Source organism: Carettochelys insculpta, chromosome 4, assembly GCF_033958435.1.
Source record: "Carettochelys insculpta isolate YL-2023 chromosome 4, ASM3395843v1, whole genome shotgun sequence".
In the NCBI taxonomy this organism is placed as follows: domain Eukaryota; kingdom Metazoa; phylum Chordata; order Testudines; family Carettochelyidae; genus Carettochelys; species Carettochelys insculpta.
The window spans coordinates 86,441,971-86,462,915 of NC_134140.1; the positions used below are offsets into that span (position 1 = coordinate 86,441,971).

General features: G+C 40.8%; 1 protein-coding gene across 6 annotated transcripts in view; it reads left to right on the forward strand.

Moving 5' to 3' along the window:
• Nucleotides 1-20,945, forward strand: part of SLC10A7 (solute carrier family 10 member 7) — a 194,192-nt gene that overhangs the window by 68,787 nt on the left and 104,460 nt on the right. For 5 of the 6 annotated variants that reach the window (XM_074993227.1, XM_074993228.1, XM_074993230.1 and 2 more), the window contains exon 5: nucleotides 411-449. In XM_074993227.1, coding sequence (XP_074849328.1) covers nucleotides 411-449 — 39 coding nt within the window. Of the gene's footprint in view, nucleotides 1-410; nucleotides 450-777; nucleotides 1,454-20,945 lie in introns of those variants that run through there. The other variant, XM_074993234.1, reaches the window with a different exon arrangement.

Genomic DNA, 20,945 nt, shown 5'->3' on the forward strand with positions numbered 1-20,945 from the left:
CAAATTAGAATTTTCTTTCCCTCCTGGGCCCCTTAAGATTTTTTTTTTTTAAATGACTGGGTCAGTAATCTAAAATTTGTGTCAGTAAATTTATAATATTTAAGCTGAGATATTATCTGATATTTTGGGGGACTCCTTTGGTACCCATTATAAATTTGCAAGATATAAAATACAACATCAGTCTTGCTTTATGCAACTCATTTTTATGAGCTAATAAGCTGCAACTCCTCTATCTTCGTAAGCTACAGGCCACTGGAAGTTTTTATAAGTATTGGCTAACTTTGCTTAATCAGGTGTTTGTGTACTTGGAGGGTATGAAGGCTTGCTGTGGGGGGAAACAGCATCGTGCTCTAGGCTAAGGCTGTTTTTATTGTAAATTATATTTACTCTCTCTCTCTGTCTCTCTCTAGGCAGCTGCTATATTTAATTCAGCCTTTGGAAGTTTTTTGGTAAGTAATACAACATTTACACCTAGTGCTATAACAGAGCATTTTTCATATTATGACTGCTGCTGGCTATTCATTTATTCATAAACTGGTAAAGAATTGAGTAATTTTACTATTTTTCACCCCGTCTTTAATTAACTAGAAATACTGCCATTTCTTATAACTGAGTCAGATTCTCAAGAAAATGAGTGAATGAAAAACCTTTATTTGTATTGATCAGATATTAAAGTAAACCTTAATTTTCTCCTGAATGGGTTAACAGAATCTATTATTAAGCAGATGTTTCAGTGAGGAGTGTCAATATATTGATTTTTTTTTTTTTTTTCCTAAGGATGTTTATTAGATAATCATTACTTCCTGTCAAGGGGCCAGGGACTCTGAAAAGAAAACATGACCTGGATGATCAGAAAGGAGATGCTAATTTACTCAGTGACATGTCATTTGTTTAGCATATTTTACTGTCAATGAAGCTACTCTTCTGTGTCCCTGAGGATAAGACTGAAATAGCTAGAAAGAAGGAAACAATCAAACAAGCTTTTCCTTTTAAAAAAGCCACAATGATATTTGTGGTCATACTGATCTATAATATTTGAGGAAGCTAGCTGAGAGGAAGGTCAAACAAATTTGTTTTTCTAATAAATAAATGTATTTATCAAGAAAGAAATATTTTCTCATGTGTCGCTTAAGGAGACCTTGGGTATTATACCTAGGTTGTTTTCTTACAAATGATATCTACTGATGAGTGATTACTTGAGTGTATAATTAAATGTGGATTTACTTGAGTTTTTTTGCTAAAATATGTAAATACTTAAAAAAAGGGTATTTTCAATTTCATCTTGCTTACACAAATAGATCATTAATCTGATATTTGAATGGAATGAAAGACAAAACTATTAATATAAAACATACAGATGAAATAGGGACTACAGACATCAAATTGTTTATCAAATATATAAAAAGATTAAAATAGTGCATGTTTATAAATATATAACTTTATATAAAAACACTGGGAAGTGTGTAATATTAGTACTGAGCTTTGCCATTGTGCAAGTTTCTACGATTGGATGTGTTTTAGAATTACAAAATATTTATGTAGTTGGCTATGTTTATATATACTGTACTAACGTATACATAAATAAAATATAAAAATGTCAGCTTCTAAATGTGTCTCCCCTATTATGGGTAAATGAAGGTGCAGTAATACTTTTAGTACAAAAAACACAAAACAAACAAAAACCCTCTGTACCGTGAACTGGAAACTTTTTGTCAAATTAACTATTAGTCACGCTTCTGTTTCTCTGGTCTATTAAGCAAAAATAGTCACCAAGGCCTAAATTTCTTGCAGCTCCCATCTTTACTGTAGAGGTGAACTCTGAATTCACGGAGAACCCAGTTCAGGCTTATTTAAGCTATTTGTAACATTGACATCATTGGGGAGTGTAAACCCTAAGTCACCCATAATACAATGTGTTACTAGACTAATTTATCATTTTAAAAGACTACTGTTTAGAATTTCTAAATTCAAATTCAGAATATATGTTCAACAAATTTTGTTTAAGGAAGCTAGACCAAAATCTGACTGCTTACACCTTCATATTATCCTATTGACATATTTCTAATTTTTAATATTGGTTTTGAATAAGTGTGTGATTATGTCATTTCACGCTTGTGTGCAATACTGGAGAGTTGTAATGAACATCTTTCTTTTATAAATCCATAGGAGAAGAAATCAGATTATTTAAAAAAAATTAGTTAATCACAAACTATAGTACCAAACAATTTTAAAAATGAAATCTATTGTAAAAAAAAAAAAATATCTCACAAAAGGTACAGTAAATTACAGGGTTGTTAGTGAGCGACGTATACATGCAAAGATTTGAGAAAATATTGTCACTGTTTGAAAATGTAATTCTATGGTGGGGAGCGTGTCCATGAGTGATATATGTCACATATACCCTGTGAATGGAACATAACTGCTTTGGTTGTGATCTTGTGTGCTCTTATGCACATATTTTATCTGGAGCAGGTGAGTAATCCCATTGAAGTGAAGATTTTTACAGAAGTTGGACACGTGCCTGTGAATTCTAGTCTCACGCCATTTTATACCGTTGTATATCTATTCGTTGGAGAGCAGTTGCTCCTGATTTATTTCACTGTGGGATCAGAATGTCATCCCTAATGTGCATGTTTTTCTGCTAGCATTTAGTGTGAGATTTTCAAAAATCCATAATTAGGCATGTGAATCAGTAGCCTAATTATGAAAAGATCAGTGGAGGATACATTGTGTTCAGTACCTTGGATCGTCTGACTTGGTGCCTAAATATGGACTTGGGCACCTAGAAGTATGTCCCTGTTTTGAAAATCTTGACCTCAAAATGCCTCTGGAGGTGAAGGATGATATTCATTCATAAACATATCTAAAGCTATATACCAGAGAGTGTTTTCTGTACACAGTCATGTATTTACAGACACAGAGTGAAAGGCATACTGGTGTATGTTTGTTCAAGGTGAAACTGGGTGATAATTGTGGCTCTGATCCCGCAGCTTGTAGCACATAGGCAGATTGCTGCGTCTGAATGTAGCTCTGAGTGGGGCTCTCTGGGGTGGAGTAGTCTGCCTGCAGGATGCGCTTCGTGGAGTTAGGGCCTACGAATGTTAGACTAAATATGGACCACTTAAAAGAGCCTGGAAGAATTCTAAGTTTGAAAGATTTATTGTAATATTCTGGGGTTTGCTACTTGGATTTCTAATTCCTCTAAAAGGTTGTGCGTAGGTTTGGAAAGCTTTTCTCCTCAAACTGTGGTGAAATATATTGATTTGTAGGAAAGGTCAAAATTTAATGACATTAGGATGATACTAAAATGTAATCTGACTCCATGTTTGCGCATATGCGGGGGGAGTGAGGACATAGAATGACTTAGGTGAGCCAGCATCCGGATCACATAGAGGCTGTTGCATGGGTATAATGAACTCAACTGGCCCATCAGCATAACGCTGATGTAAAAGGCACAGGAAGGAAGTACAAGAGAGAGGAGAAATGAGGACACAGAGTTGCCAATTTTCTAATTGCACAACACTTTAATACCCTCACCCTGCACCTACCCTGCCCTTTCTCTGAGACCCCACCGCTCACTTTTACACAATGAGGCCAGGGTGCTTGCAGAGCACCCATAGACTAGGAGCCAGACATGCCTCAAGCTGTGCAGAGCCAGGAAAGATGTGGGCCTGCCTTAGCCCCACTGAGCCACCAATGGCACTTTTGATGGCCAGGTCAGTGGCATTGAGTAGAACCACCAGGGTCCCTTTTTAACTGCAGTTCTGGTAAAAACCAGACAACTAATGGCCCTCAGAGCTAGCTGGAGTGAATCAAAGAGAAGGCTTGGAGTAGGGAGCCCTCTGCTCTCCTCAGGTCCAGCTGAGGGGGCTCCAAGCTTGGCAAGCCCTTTACATGAGAAGGACCATGAGGGGAAGTCTTTCTAGGTGCAGGATCAGAGTGACCTGGCAGCATGCTCCACTCTGCTCCTACGGCTCTCCACTTCCCCCGGCCCACGAGAAGCACTGTGCCGTGGACTGGGAGAAGGTGGTGGGGTGGAACAGAACAGGCTGCTGTAAGTGCAGGGGGGGGTAAACCCCTGCTGCCGCCCCACTCCAGGCTCCCATAGGCTTGTGCTGTGAAGGGCATGGAGTGCAGCCTGACAAGGCTTTAAGGAAGGGGTGGAGTAAGGGTGGAGTGGGATGGGGGTGGAGCAGAGGCAAGGTGAGGTGAAGCTGCAGCGGGGCAGGGTTGCCCTTGGTCTGATGTCTGGAACACTGGGGAAGGTTGCCCTAGGGATGTCCCAGTGTCCTCTTAGGGTGGCCCTGCCAGAGGGTGAAATAAAGCTTTAATGGGAGTATACATAAAGGACTTTTTATGGTTTCTGCTGGGAAAAAGACAGGTATAATTGACAAGTTTCTAGTATTCAGATAATAGAATTTGGAATGCTTTTTTGATTGGTCTTGTTCTTAGTCAAGTAACTTGAGATCCTTTCATTGGGGAGGAAAGTTTAAAGAACAGTTCCCCAAACTTCCTTCCTCCCTCCCTTCCCCCGCCCCCCACACAATTCTTGTAGATTTATATGCAGCAGGATGTGCGAAATAATACTGTACATATTCATAGCTAGTTTAATAATGTCCCAGGTCTAATTAAAACAGTGTTTTAAAGAACTAATTGTTACAGAAAACTGTTTTTTTTTTTATTGTAGCTAGGCTGGTAATAGCTAATGATAGATGAATTCAATTTACATAAATTTCAGACCAGAAGAATACTTTAGAATCATGCCACAGAGGATTGCTTTAAGTTAGGAAGTTAATATCATTATCACCTCCTCATTTTATCAGTTTGGTTTGCAATAATTGTGAAGCATAATAAGTGTTTCAAGTTTTTCCCCCTTGATGGAGTTTTAATAAAACGTGATAGCGTATTAGTAATACAGAATGGTTGGTTGTCAGAGTGGTTGCTGCTATGAATCATGCAAATGAATTGCAGTAGCAGTGCCATTGAGTTCAACAGCATCACTGGCTGTTGTTTCAACATCTAAAAGGAAAGGGCACTTTAGTTAAAAAGAAGTTGTTGACTTGAAATAGAAATAGACTAATGATTGAACTTCTCGACTGTAGTGAACTCTTCATAAAATCTGGTATTTGAGTAAGCAGCATGTTCAAATAACCAGCATAACTCTCACCTGAAAGTCTGGCTGGGGACACTGGGTGAGAGCAGAGAGAAGAAGCCTCATGGCTGGGGTTTGTGAATTACAGAGAAACTCCCCAGCCCTCAGGGTGGGCCCGCTCAGCACCTGCCCTGCGTCCTTCTGTGCTGCCTGTGTATGCAGCTGGTGGGCTCCTGTGCCCTCCCACCCAGTGTTCGCTGCCCAGAGCAGCTCCCATTTTGGTGGGGTGAGCCCCACCTCACCATCTCCATGTGGCTCCACACTGTCCTCGCCAGCAAGGTAGGAACAGTGGTTGAGCAGGAGGTGGTGCTGTTGTGTGGGATTGGGGTGCTGAATTTTGTTATTGGGGGAGCGACTGACTCCTGTGCCTCTCATTTAACCTGAATATTTGCATATCTGACGACCTCCCAATCCCGGGGCTGCTGGATAGCAAAGAGTTTACTGTGTCTAGGCTCTTACACTGAGCCCATCCCCTTGGTGTCGAAACACCTCTCTTTCGTTTCTGAAGGCTATCACATTAGAAGAGAATTAATAATACTAACTGCTAAAACTAGACCATCATATGTGATTATCTGTTTTTCTAGTATTTTAAAACTTGCCTGAATTATTCTCGGCTTACCTACAAGAACTCAGTTTAAATCTGGATTTAAAAAAAGTACATTTGTCTGAATACTGTCAGAGAGGGAGCCATGCTAGTCTATATACGATCAAAACAAAAAAACAGTCAAGTAGCACTTTAGAGACTAACAAAATAATTTATTAGGTGAGCTTTTGTGGGACAGACCCACTTCTTCAGACCATGGCCAGACCAGAACCTGCAATATTTCTGGTATGGTATGGTTCTGGTCTGGCTATGGTCTGAAGAAGTGGGTCTGTCCCATGAAAGCTCACCTAATAAATTATTTTCTTAGTCTCTAAAGTGCTACTTGACTGCTTTTTTGTTTTGATTTGTCTGAATGGATTAGTTAGTTATTTGCAGTTGTGCCTGGTGGAATATTGCAGTAAATGGCAAGGTTGTGTATCCCATCTGATAACTCTGTCTGAGACTAATAGAAGTATGACTGAGGAAATTTGTGTAAACAGAATTAATCTCTCTGGACTAGCTTTTCTACCCAGTGCATAAAGAATCTTGGTAGACTTGGAACTTGTAATGTGATGACTAATAACTGATTCTGGAGTTAATACCACAGGGAACCATGTTCTGGTTTATGTTCCTGAAGTATTCTGCGCTACTGCCAGACATATTATTATTCAGGTTTGTTTATCTGGAAGCATCAGCTGAGGAGAGTCACCTTTCTTGCTTTGCTTTAAAACTGTCTCCAGAAACTGAACCAAATATACTCTTGTGCAGCTGTAACTTTCTGGACTTCAGTGAAGATAACCAGATTCAGCTCTGATCTGAATGTCTTAAGTTTTTCAGTCACAAAGTAATCCCGTACACTTGGGAGAGGGAAAGGTTGGCTGCGCACAGTGCTACACTGCTCAGCTGGTTAGTCCCTTCCTTCCTCCTCTTCATCTCCCTTCCTCTTGAGCCAGTGGACTGGAATTCTGTAGAGGAGAGTAGTGTTCAGCACTTGAAAAGAGGAACTGCTTTGATCTCTTCCAGCCAATTTAGGATCGGTGATAAGTTTAAAAGACCAGTCGTCTGTTCTCTTGGGTCAACGAATTGTGGCTGAGTCCTGAGGTATGTGGCGGAAGAGGAAATGAAATGAGCCATATAAGGAGCCTGAGGATTGTGCCCTGGAGTTTTCAGATCCCAGAGGAAATGAGTGAAATGACAGCCTGAAAATGACAGTTTCAGTTGAAACTCCGTATGACTCTATCTTCAACTAACCTATGCTGGGACAGTTCTTCATTGCAGTTGATGGGGAAATGATGGTGGCATATGTCCTGGTGAAGTGCATCAAATGAGGAATAGCCCCTGCTCTGTTGCTTCATCACTGCAAAATCTCCCTCACAAAAATCAAGCATGGGCAGGTTGAACCTTTCTTGTCCAGCAGTTTCCTATCTGGCAACATCAGCAATCCAGCATGATTTTAGTTATTTGGACAACTACTTACCATGGCTGTAGGCAAGTTTCCTGTCACCACTTAAAGTTTTATAGCCACCAGTTCTGCCTCTTAGTGTTTGTTCTGTGCTGTTTCATAGTTCTGATTTACTCCTAAATGTTTTCTAAGGGCCCAGTAAGCAGTGGAAGGGTTGGTGATGCTGCTAGACAATGTTGACGTTCCACGGTCTGGCAAATTCTCTCACTCGGTACTGGTGAGGTCCCAAGACTTCTGGGCTAGAGTGGCTCAACGTGTATTACGTTTGCCTTCATAGCACCTTTATGGGTACAAGGCCAAGGACTTAACCATCTTTGTTTAAGGGAATAGACTTCGTGAAAACTCCATAAAACTCATATAATTTTATTTTTTAGGGCAACAACTTAGCTGGTCAAGTTCAGACCACTATTTTTTTTTATAATTGTGTTTTTTTAAATTTAGATTTTAATTGAAAGTGTATGAAAAAAATTTAACCATATGCATACAGAAAGGTTTGTTCATTAATAAAAATGTGTAGAATTCTTATTTACCTAGTGTTAGTAGGCATAATGCTTTACACAGCCTGACAGGAGTTGTGCAGCAAGTAAATGCATTAGTCATAGTGTCCATTTTTCTTGCAAATTTGTGACATAGATTTAATTACGGGAATGACCAGCAACTTACAAATCAAATTTTGGTAGGCTGAACCAACCTTTTTTTTTTTATTTTTTTTTTTTATTTTAATCATGATGGATTTTTTTGCCAATGATTTCATTACTATTTAAAGAAATCCAGCAGTGTGGAACTAACCAATTGACTGAATTAATTCACTTTATTACATGTTAGCAGATGGTGTGTGTATTTTCTTTTTAACTTATTTTTTTACATTTTATAATGTCCATAAAACTGAAAATACTTCCCCCCAATACAAACACTCATTGTAACTTCATGTAAAAAGGGGAACTAAAGTCTTCAGGGACTTGCCTTTTTGTTAGCTGCTTGCAAGAAGAACTTGCCAGGAAGCCTGTTCGCTACAGGTGCTGAATTCTAGATTCATACTTTTTAATTTCAAAGTGTAGCTGCTGCAGTTCCTTTATGATGTGCCACTGCATTCTCAGAAGTTGGTTCTTTTTTCTCTGTGAAGCAAGACAACGGCACCGATGGACTGTGTTGTGAATTTGATTCCTGCAGCTCACAGGACCCCAAGGAAGCTCTTCTGTTAATCAGCCACTTGGGAAGCCTCCTCAACCTTGAAGGTGGATTTTTTTTTTTTTTAAATCCCCATTAGGGAGAGGAGGCCATGTTTCTTCAGTAGAGAATCCTTGGACCATATATTATATACAAGGCGCACAAGGCTTCGATTCCACAGAAGTTAAATTCGCTTGTGTGATGTTTACAGTTGTCTCACTGTAGCTTTTCTATATCATGGGAATAGAGTTCAATCCTTCTTCATAACAATTGCTCTTGTTTGATTCTTGCTGGCTTGAGCTAGAAGCACAATGTAATGTGGACCTCATCCAGTGCTTTGAAATCCTCAGATGAAAGGTGATTTATTTGTGCAGAGGATTCATACTATTTATTATGTATTTTTACTTATAATTAACCCTGCACTTGCTCTAGTGAAATAAGCATCAGTTTTGAAACAGACACAACAACAAAATCAGGATTCTTCCATTGCTGCAGTAGCTGTTAATTATGCTAATTTGGGTGCCTCATTTTGCCTAGTGGAAACGGGAGGAGGAGCAGCAGCCATCGCTTGCAGAGGAGAAGTAGTCGTGCACCTTTTGATTCCATCTCTGATTCCATGGTGGGCTGTTGCACTGTGCTCAGTTCTTTCTCGGAGTAAAGATGACGCTGTATTTAGAGCTCTACAACTGTACTTCCAAAAAAACAAAAAGGATGGTTCTGGCAACTCTCTAAGTCCAACTTTTATTTCCTTTGTATTTTTTTTTTCCAAGTACAGCAAAGAGTAAGAGGAAAATACATTAAATATCAATAGTGGAATGAAAAACGAAAGCAACAGCAATAAATTACCTTGGTTTATGTTAGAACAAATCAAGAAACCAGTAAACAGATCTGTGACTGATTTTATCTTTTTTCTTTGCGGGGGATAGTTTGATAGAATTAGTGGATCAAGAGAATTTGAGTGATGTATATTTGATTTTTATTGAGACATTGGTAAGGTATCTTATTAAACTTTACACTCAAAATTACTTGCATAAGACTTGGATAGGCAGATGGTCAAAACTGGCTGAAGGGCCATAATGGAGTTTTGGGTAAGTTTTTTGGCAGCCTGTATCAGGGAGTTGTATTAGGTATAGTTGTTTTCTGCATGTGTGATGATCTGGGAGAGCAAAACAGCACATTAATGAAATTTGCAGATGATGTAAAATTGGGAGGAGTTGAAAACAGCGATGAAGCCAGAGAAATAATACAAAGAGATCAACAGAGTATGGTAGCTGGAATTCTGTCTCTATCGTTTTTGCTCAGCAGTCCCTTCTACTACTTGTTTCTGGCCTCATATGATGATGGGGCACACCAGTCATTCACTGCTCCATGCTGGAGATGCTAGTGCCCTAGCCGCTTTATCCAAGGAGGTTCAGATCTGAAGAAGTGGGTCTTCCCCACAGGTGCTACATGACAGCTTGTTTGTTTTGTTTAGAATACAGACTAATATGACTACCTCCCTATTACTATTAAAGAGAAAAGGTGTGGAAAAGTTGATTCCAGACTTTAATAAACAATGAAGGCATGAGGTTAAGTACTAATGGCAACTATTGTCTTGAGAATGTCTGGAAGGGGAGGCATGGATGCATTTAACATTATTATATCACCAAGCAATTTAGTGGATTAGCAAGTAAATTACGTTAGTACCTACAAACAGATTTGTTTTAAAATCAATTTGTGGTATAAAGATTTTTGTCCTGACTTGTAAAACCCATCAGCTTGAATGTGTTTGCATTTGTCAGAAATTTTCCAAGCAAGTATACTGCCCCTTTTACTGTGAAAGTAGCAACAGACTTATCAACGGAACATTTTTATTTAGCTTCTTCAGATTTAATTGCAGGGTATTTTGTTTTAGAGATTGTTTGTTGTTGGCCAAATTTTGGGGAAAGGGTAACACTAAGAAGGAATTTGCATATAGTTCACAACGGTTACAGCAGGTACCCAGTAAAGACTGGCTGTGAAAGTTTCTAATAATTCTTTAGGAAAATATGTGGACACTGTTTCAAACAGGATGATAAATTAGTCTTTCAAATTTTGATCAGGCTCATTTTTGAACAAGAAAATAAGTTACTTGGGGCAATTTAAAATACATACTGAGGAGCCAAGAAGAAGAGGGGATTTTGCTAAAGGCTTCAGTGTGCAGAGATCCATCACAAAGGGACGTCCAATGGTAATTCTGCCTTTAGGTTCAGCAGTACCTTCTTTACGGAGCTAATCAGAAGGATGTTTATATTGCTTCCTTAAATGAAGGCATGAGTGTGTCTCTGTTTGAGGCTGGGGCAGGAAGTTGAAGACAGGGAACTGTATGTATTCTTAAAGCTGTCTAATCACTGTTTTGTTGCATGTGTGCAAATGGGTCTGGGGGGAAAAAAAGATTCTTTGATTTTACTGTATGTTTGCACCATATGGCTGTTTAGATAAAAGGACAGGAAAGGGGAGAAGTCTATGGGATAATTTTGTTCCTTGTTCTGCCCCTTGTGAACTTTTTCCTTTGAGCTGTACATAGAGGGGCTGTGTGCATATGTATAAAAGTTACATTACAGCTATGACTGGTGCAAAAAGGATTAGTGTTTTCTGACAAGCTGAGAAATTATTTTTAAATATTAATTGGCGATATTTGTGTTTTCGTACAAAAATGTAAATTTTCATTTAAACTCTGTGTAAAAAATTAAGTTTTTAGAGTCAAACCACAATAGAAAAAACCCTGTTTTGATTTTGTCATGATTTTGTCCTGTCTTCTCCTTTCTTCCTCCTTTTCCTTCTTTTTACTGGGTTTGGCATGGGGTGGGGGTGGAGGTGGAGAGTTAATGGAAAGAAAAGGGAGAATCGCCCCAACCTCCCCCATTTCTTTCTGAATAGAAAATGTTTAAAGTGCTTGTAATTTTGGATTTTGAACTCCAGGGTTTAGCATAACATAGTAAGGAGCTGTTTCACCTGAGTTTAGTGGTGGATGAATTCACAAATTAGAGGTTTATATGAAATCTGTATGTGTATCATGGCTTGGCAGGCCCTTAGAAACAATGTTGTTGATGTAAATGATACAGTGTCTCAGGTGGTGTGGTTAAACTTTCATTATTTGAATTTTAACTTTTTGCGGGGAGGAGTGAACCAGATATACATTAAGCTTTCTTGATGTTGCTCCAGAGCTGTTAAAAGCCAGGCCTATATTGTCTAAGTCCAGAGCATCCTTATCTGGTCTGCTAATGCCTGCTCCAAAATTAGAGTTCCCTAAGGATAGAGAGAAAAAGGACACCACTGTTCTATAACCACACCAGCTCCAAACCTTTCACCTTGCTGTCAAGGTGATAAATGTTTGTCTTTATGGAAACTATGAAGGTTAAATCTGAGGCTTCCCAAAAGTCTTTAAACAAACCAGCAGTCAAGGGTTGTCAGAAAACTGGTCTTTCTTGTGGAAATTCTTATTACCTATTACTTTTGACCTTTTAAAAAGTCAGTCTTAGGAAAGTGTGATGGGCCTCACAAGGAAAAATGACCATAGGTTTTAGTGTACAGAAGTTTATCAATTTTTTGGAAAGATGTGTATATGATAGTGGGCTATCTCAGTTGATTGTTACTGAGAGGCTCCATGCATCATTTTTTTTCTCTAAAGTTTTTCTTTTTTCCATAGTGAAACACCTTACCCTAAAAGTCTTTTTACCAAACCTCCTGCCCTTACTCCATTCAAATCTCTGTGCAAACTCACTCCTTTTGTCTTGCCTGCTTGAATGCTTAGGTAGAGAATAAGAGGGGTATGAGAGAGGAAAAATTTAAGAAAGAAAAGTTAATTCATCAAGCTGTTCAAAAGCTTTCCCGAGAAACAGTTGTTTCAGCATTGTACTTCCTCTGTCTTTCCTCCATTGTTGGTTTACGGTCATTGCATCGCTGGCTGACCAGGAGCCAGCTCATGCTAGACCCCACAATTCACTAGTGTATTAGTATAGATTAACGTGAGCATAAGGGTATCAGTGTAGTTGGTGTTCAAACTTCATGAAAACTAGTGGGGTATTACTTTCATTATTTTCACTTCTCTGCATCCTATTATAATGTAACATCAAAATACTTACATTGTATATATCCCTGTTACAATTAATGCAAAGGCGGAAGAAGCCTTGTGGAATGCAAATGAAGAACTTTCAAAGAAAAGTGCTAATTTCAGAGCAAGCCCTAGCCCTGGTTCCTTGAGCGTGTTTCATGTTTGAATCCCAGAATTCAGAGCGCCAGTAACCACGCAAATAATGAACTGGACATCATGCCATTTCCTGCTTCAGCATTCCAGTGACCCCTCTATGGAGCACCGTCTGAATAACGACATTTCTGGAGGCCCTGGAATGGAGTTTGGGGTGAGCCCAGAGGAGCTGGGTGTCGTAATTCAGATGGGCTCCATGGTGGGGTCGCTCTGCAGAAGCATGTTCAGGTGTTGATAATAGCGGAAGGTCCATGGAGCCACCCCAGCCACTGGGGTGGTTGATACAAAATTTTAAATTCAACTTTGACACATTACCCATCCCGTAATATCGATGTTATGTAATAGTTATTATGGCTCAATAAATTGAGATAACTGTAAATACAGTGATGTTTTAATATCAAGCTTACTCCTTTAAATTCAGTTTTCTTGTAGTGTAGACACACACTAAGGGATGCTGACAGGAACCTGCACATCAGTTAGCTTCCCTTACTTCAAATGGGGCAAGAATACTGTGGTTGATGGGGTGACCCTCTATTTGTTTGATTTAGAATGTCTTCACTAGGTGCGCTAAATCAAATTCCAGAAGATCAACCACAGCAGGGTCGATCTTTGCTGTAGTGAAGACCTCCTCTAAATTAACTGTCGCAGATGCCATGTTTCCACTGAAGTATTTTTGGAATGTTTTATACCTGTGCAAAACCCACTCAATGAAAGCTTGTTTACAAAATTACCCACTTTGCAACCTCAGAATATTTAGGTTAAATGTGTTTTATTGCAATAGCAACAAGTGATTTCAGTTATGTACTAATGAGCTATTGGTTCACTTATTGGTTGGTTAGTCATTCTTCCTTTGGCCACTCTGCTTCCCAGTGCACCGAGAGCATGCACTAATAGCCAATTAATTCACACCCTCTTGTGCCTTTATTGCTTAATTGCATTGCAGTTTATCTGCAGCATTTTTGCTACTGCATGTAAAATTAATCTTAATTTTTTGAAGGGACGTATTGCATAGAATTAGGCAACATTAATAGTAAGAAATCATCGTTAAAACAAAACAAACTTATTAAAATGGGATTTCATGCATATGTGCAAATGTCTTTCAAGAAACAGAGAAAAATGTGTGAATAGTTTTGTAGCTTAGTGTAAGCAAAATAATTAATTATTTGCCATCATAGAATTATTTTTAGATGGACGGTAAAGATGAAAGAAGATTTTACACATAACATTGCACTTCACAGCTGACTGAAGCAGGTGTTAGAAATGTAGATTAACTTTATTGACTAAAGACTATACAAATTTGAAGTGAAAATGCCACTTCTCTGCTTGCAGAGCTGTTCACATGTGAAGTTTTCAGACAGCTAAATTATTAATTTTATTGTGTTGAGAGAGTTCAGCAGTTAGGGAAAAGGTACCTTTTGTATTTTAAACTATCCCCGCTTCCCCTGTTCCTTTTATCAGAATTTGACAGGCAACCAGAGTTTACTTTATTTTGCTAATTTAATTTCACTAAACGAATAGCTGTTACAACTAGATGCATGTGTACACCATGTCTATGCTTCAACAATATAGGCATGCTCTGTAAATATACAGAACAAATTAGTGTGTATAAAATATATATAGATGAAGGTGTGTAACTTTAGTTGAGTTGCTGTGCAAATCATCAAAATCTGAGAAAAGTGGTTAATGTGGATATTTGAGTCTTCATTAAAACTTTTGTGAAAGGTTGGGGAACTAAGAGCATAATAGCCATAGTGGGTCAGACCATAGGTCCATCAAGCCCAGTGTCTCATCTTCTGACAGTGGCCAATACTAGGTGCCTCATTGAACAGAACAGGGAATCATCAAGTGATCAATTCCCTGGCGCCCATTTCCAGCCTCTTGCAAACAGAGGCGAGGGACACCCTCCATACCCATCTTGGCTAATAGCCATTGATGAACCTATCCCCCATGAATTTATCCAGTTTGTTTTTAAACTCTGCTGTAGTCTTGGTCTTCACAACATTCTCAGGCAAGGAGTTCCAGAGGTTAACTGTGCATTGTGTGAAAAAATATTTCCTATTGTTTGTTTTAAACCTGCTGCCTATTAATTTCATTTGGTGACCCCTAGTTCTTGTGTTGTGAGAAGGAGTAAATAACATTTCCTTATTTACTTTCTCCACACCAGTTGTGATTTTATATACCTCTATCATATCCCCCCTCAATCATCTTTTTTTCCAAGCGAAAGAGTTCCAGTCTTATTAATCTCTCCTCCTATGGCAGATGTTCCGTACCCTTGATCATTTTTGTTGCCCTTTTCTGATTCCAGCATATCTTTTTTTGGAGACGGGATGACCACATCTGCACACAGTATTCCAGATGTGGACATACCATGGATTTATATAACAGTGGAGGACAGAAGCAGATCACTTGGCCACTGGATCCCAATGCACCAGAGCAATAGGGAGAGCACAGTGAAAGGCACTGCTAATCTGAGAGATTATGGAAAACAGCTTTATGAATGACCAGGCAGTGAGGTGACAGTTGTCTTTTGCTGTTAAAGAGGTGCCCCCTGTGTGACGTGTGCTGGCCTGTAAACCACCCGCACCCCCATGCAACTCAGACACTGTTTTTACAGTCTTAATTGTTTTTAGTCAAGGGACAGCGACGAACTCATGGCAGGGTCTTTGGAGACGGATAAGCAAGGACGAGAGGTGTTTTGCCATCACAGGTGGAGGAATATCAGTCTTCTGCTCTCTGAAGTGTCCCTGGGAGTAGAATGCAAACCTGCCCTTGATTTCCTTTTCCTCCCCCACCTCCACGTTGTGGGGTTCTGATTGTGGGGAGAGTACAGAACATCATGAGGAAGGCATATGCAGTTCATCATGGGCTTCGGTGGAGCTCTGTGCTCCTGTACCAGGCACCTCCGGAGCTCTGTTTGCTCCATCATCAGCTTCAACATCTCCTTCTTGGTCTGGACTTGGAGTGGGAGGACAGGAGAGCACTCAGAGCTATCTGCTCTCCTCTCCCTCCAGCGTGGTTCTCCACCATGCATTTAACTGTGCCGTGTCCATGCTGGAAGCTTGTATGTGCTCTAGAAACATATCATCCTGCATTGGCTTTCTTTTTCAGATTTGTGTCAGTCTAACTGCTAGCAAGGTGGGGGGTGGTCAAAGAGCCCACTGCTGACCACACTGCACAATCACAGGGCTGGAAGGGACCTCAGGAGGTCATCTAGTCCAGCCCCCTGCTTCAAGCAGGGTCAACCCCCATTAAGTCATCCCAGCCAGGACCTTGTCGGGCTGGGACTTAACCTCGAGGGAAGGAGAATCCACCACCTCTCCTGGCAACGCATTCCAATGCTTCACCACCCTCCTGGTGAAGTAGTTTTTCCTAGTATCTAACCTACACCTCTCCCTCTTCAACTTCAGACCATTACCTCCTTGTTCTGCCATCTGACACCACTGAGAACAGTTTCTCACCCCCCTCTTTAGAGTTCCCCTTCAGGAAGTTGAAGGCTGCTATTAAATCACCCCTAAGACTTCTCTTCTGTAAACTAAACAAGCCCAAATCCCTCAGCCTATCCTTTTAGGTCATGTGCTCCAGCCCCTTAATCATTTTTGTTGCCCTCCGCTGAACCTGCTCCAGCACATCCACATCCTTTTTATACTGGGGGGGCCCAAAACTTGACACAATATTCCAGATGTGGTCTCACCAGTGCCAAATAAAGAGGAATAACTACTTCTCTAGATCTGCTCAAAATGCTTCTCCTAATGCATCCTGGTATGCTGTTAGCCTTCTTGGCTACAAGGGCACACTGTTTACTCATATCCAGCCTTTCATCCACTACAAACCCTAGGTCCCTTTCTGTCGTACTGCTGCTGAGCCAGTCAGTCCCCAGCCTATAACAATGCCTGGGATTCTTCCGCCCCAGGTGCAGGACTCTACACTTCTCCTTATTGAACTGCATCAGATTTCTTTTGGCCCAGTCCTCCAATTTATCCAGGTCCTTCTGGATTCTCTCTCTACCCTCCAACGTATCTACCTCTCCCCCTAGTTTTGTGTCATCTGCAAACTTGCTGAGGGTGCAACCTAGTCCCTCATCCAGGTCATTCATAAAGATGTTGAATAATACCGGCCCCAGAACTGAGCCTTATGGCACTCCACTTGAAACTGACTGCCATCCAGATAGTGAGCCATTGATCACTACCCATTGGATAGAAAGCTGGCTTGATGGTCGGGCCCATCTTATAGTCCAAAGATCCAATCCATATTTCCTTAACTTATGGACAAGAATGTTGTGGGAGACCATATCAAAAACTTTGCAAGTCAAGGTATATTGCATCCACTGACTTCCCCATGTCCACAGAGCTTGTTACGTTGTCATAGAAGCTAATTAGATTGGTCAGGCAGGGCTTGCCCCTGGTGAATCCATGTTGGCTACTTTTGATCACTTTCCCCTCTTCCAAGTGCTCCAAAATGGATTCCTTGAGGATTTCCTCCATTATTTTCCCAGGGATTGAGCTAAGGCTGACTGGTCTATAGTTCCCTGGATTGTCCTTCTTTCCTTTTTTTAAAGATGGGCACTACGTTTGCCTTTTTTCAGTCATCCGATATCTCCCCTGATCTCCAAGAGTCTTCAGAGATAATGGCCAAAGTTTCAGTAATGATCTCTGCCAATTCCCTCAGTCCCCTCAGGTGCATTGAATCCAGACCCATGGATTTGTGTACATCTAGTTTTTCTAGATAGCTCAGAACTTGTTCCTTCCCCACAGATGACTGTCTTCCACCTCCCCATACTGCATTGTCTAGGACTGTCATGTGGAAGTTGACTTGGTCCGTGAAGACTGAGGCAAAAAAAAGCATTGAGTACTTCAGCTTTTCCTTCATCATCTGTCACTAGGTTATCTCCCTCATCCAGTAATGGCCCCACACCTTCTCTGATAACTCGTTTATTGTTAACATGCCTGTAGAACCCCTTCTTGTTACTCTTCACATCCATTGCCAGCTGCAGTTCCAATTGTGCTTTGTCTTTGCTGATTACTGCCCAGCATTCTCCAGCTGTATGTTTATACTCCTCCTTAGTCAACTGCCCACGTTTACATTTCTTGTATGCTTCCTTTTTGAGTTTAAGCTGGCTAAGGAATTCCCCATTAATCGAAGCTGGTTGCCTACCAGGTTTGCATTTCTTACTATGCAGCGGGATGGTCTGTTCCTGTGCCTTCAGTAAGACTTCTTTAAAATACTTCCAGTTCTCTTGAACTCTTTTCCCTTTCATCTTAGTTTCCCAAGGGATCCTGCTCATCCGTGTTCTCAGGGAGTCAAGGTCTGCTCTTCTGAAATCAAGGGTCTGTATGTTACTGCTCATCTTTCTTCCTTTTGTCCAGATCCTGAAATCTACTATCTCATGGTCGCTGCAGCCCAGGTTTCCTCCCACTTCTATTTCTCCTACTAGTTCTTTCCTGTTTGTGAGCAGCAGATCAAGTTGCGCACAGCCCCTCGTCGGTTCCTTCGGCACTTGTACCAAGAATAAGGGCGTGGAGCTCCAGCATACTCCATGCTGGAGCTCATCTGTAACTCTGGGAATTCATGGCCAGATGTGCTGCTGAGGCATGTTGCCTGCTCCACTCACCCTCCTGGCCAAACAGGAAATGTAATTCAGACATTTCTAGGCCATTTCCTGTACATGTGGAGCAGTAGAACTGAAAGTGGTGGCCAGAATGGTCACACTGGTGCACCGTGGGCCACCTCCAGAAGTCCAAGAGTGTTTCACTACACTCATTGCATTTGTGCCATTTTGCAGTCAGAAAATCTTAAATATTTTTACTGTTAGCCACATGAGTTACCCGATTGCCCAGAACTCCTCCTCTCCTCATTCTGATCCCCTCTGAACTTTCCAAGTTCCCTTCCAGTAGTCTGCTCTTGAGCTTTGTGCAGCAGACACCACCCTTCTGCAGTGGCCACTTTTGCTGCTTCAGCTGCTACAGAGTGACTTTTAGAGACAGACACTACTGAGCTTTTAGCATTTGCATGGTGAACTGCCTAGATCAATCCAATCTACGCTCTGCTCCTGGTACACTGCAAGACGCAGGTATCTGAATATAATCTGTCCCGTTATTTTGGTAGAGGACAGTTGACATGCAGCTGGTGAAACAATTATTTGAAATTTTAAAGCATTAAAAATATCCAGCTTCATGTATGTCAGCTTCCTTTTTTTCCACCATAGTAAGAGCGAATACACCCCAAATATCCATTCACTCTCACTATTATCCCTTCATTTCCATTTCCAGGCTAACAGTCACTGAATCTGTCTCAGTACTACTCAGTTGAGTTCCCTACAATAGCTGGCAAGTCATAGGAAGCTGTATATAATTTCTGACCAGTATGCTTGGCACATTCCTAAGATGCTTAATATGTTTAATTTAATGGTCAAGATAGTGGTGCAAATTTCCATCTGCTTTTAAGATGCATATTGCAGTGTTGTATTCAGGCTGGTCTTGGGTATCACAGAGACAAGATAGGTGAGGTAATATCTTTTATTGGACTTAGGTGTCCCCTGTATGATGTGTGCTGGCCTGTAAACCGCCCCCACCCTCATGCAACACAGGCAATAAAGACACTGTTTTTTGCAATCTTAATTGTTTTTATTCAAGGAACAGCGAAGGAGTTTATGGCAGGGTCTTTGGAGGTGGATAATCAAGGACAAGAGGTAATTTGCCATCACAGGTGGGGGAATGTCAGCTTTCTGCTCTGAGAAGTGTCCTTGGGAATAGAATGCAAGCCTCTGTTGGTGAACGAGTAAGGCTTTCCAACTCCACAGAGCTCTTCTGCAGATCTGAGAAAGGTAGTCAGTGTCATACTAAATGTGGAATAGATTGTTGAGCATAAAGAGCTAAAACACGTTGCAAGAAACCATTCAGAATTTAGGGGTTGGTTAATGCCTGTCTAGTCATAGCGCAAAGGAGGGGTAGTGGGTTATGGAATGTTGTAATGCAACATAAAGCTAGTTTCTCTGCTAAATCTATGATTTTTTGGTATCTAGCAGAATTATAAATTTAAGCTCCCATGTTTGTCTTTTGACAGTGTTGTGCAAATTTCGTTTAAGGGCAAGGACTGAGAACTCGGAATGTGGATCGATAGTTTTATAAGACGTGGTTAACCCTGGGTGATACGATTTGCTTTTTTTAAATTAATTGTCTGTGTGAGTTCATTTGAGAATACAGTGATTTTTTTTTCTCTAATTTTACCCGCATAGTTGTTGGATGGCGTTTGTTGCGCTGAATGAGGTATGCCACATCTTGTGCTAGGCACAAGATACAGATTTCCACTACGACTTCAACAGACCACCACCCACCCATCCAACTCACTTTGGAACGCTCCCACAGTTGCATCAACTTCCTTCCTTCCCAGATCAATTTCAACATATATATGTATATAAAACCCTATTGATCGCCACCCCAGGTACACCAAGAAATCTACTTAATATGCACATCTTAACTCTTCAGATCACCTTCACCAAGCAAGGACACTCCACCAGAGCAGATCACATCATGGAACAGACTACCCTACTTCCATGAGAGAAGCTGCTTCAATCCATCGGGGTGGGGAGGCGGGAGAATGACCTCACACCCTAGTTGTCACCTACGCCACCTCACATTGGAACCCATTTGTGGTATCATTGAAGAATTACAATCCATTCTTGATGGGTTATATCCTGAAAGAAATGTGTCCCATCCCCCTGCCCTCCAACATTCAATGTCAGAATGAATCTCCCAATAGACGAGCCTGCACCAGCAACAGACCCTGCCATAGGGACAGATGCAAACTCTGCATTCGTATTTTCCGCTGCTCAATGATCAAAACATGAGTGGCTGAAAAGTTTTCTCATCCAAGCACGATGCCCACCCACAACCTGGCAGCTGGTGCCAGGCAGCACAGGGGAAAAAAAAAAAAGGCAGCTTGCAGGGGTATTCCCAGAACCACAGGCCCCACGGTCATGCTAATAGCAAAAGAAGAGAAGATTTTTTTCAGCCTCTCATACAAGTGTGACCCCATAGTCGTGGGCTTTCAGGTGCCGAATTGAATCGGTCTTCCTGTTGCCTAATTCCTCTGCACCAGAGAGCAGTGGAGATGGAAGAGGCCAGAGCAGGGAACGGTGGGGCTCATACAGGGTATTTCTGGAGGCTAATGAATTTGATTTAAAGACATGGCGCTTCCTCACTACCCTTCATTCGGAATTTTAAATTCAAACTGAACGCTACACCCGTCAAGTTCTGACAATGATATATCAATATTATGTCCATTTTAGTTCTCAATAAATGGAACTAATGGAATTTACAGTGAAGACAGGCACTTGGTAAAATGGGGCCAAATGACTTAA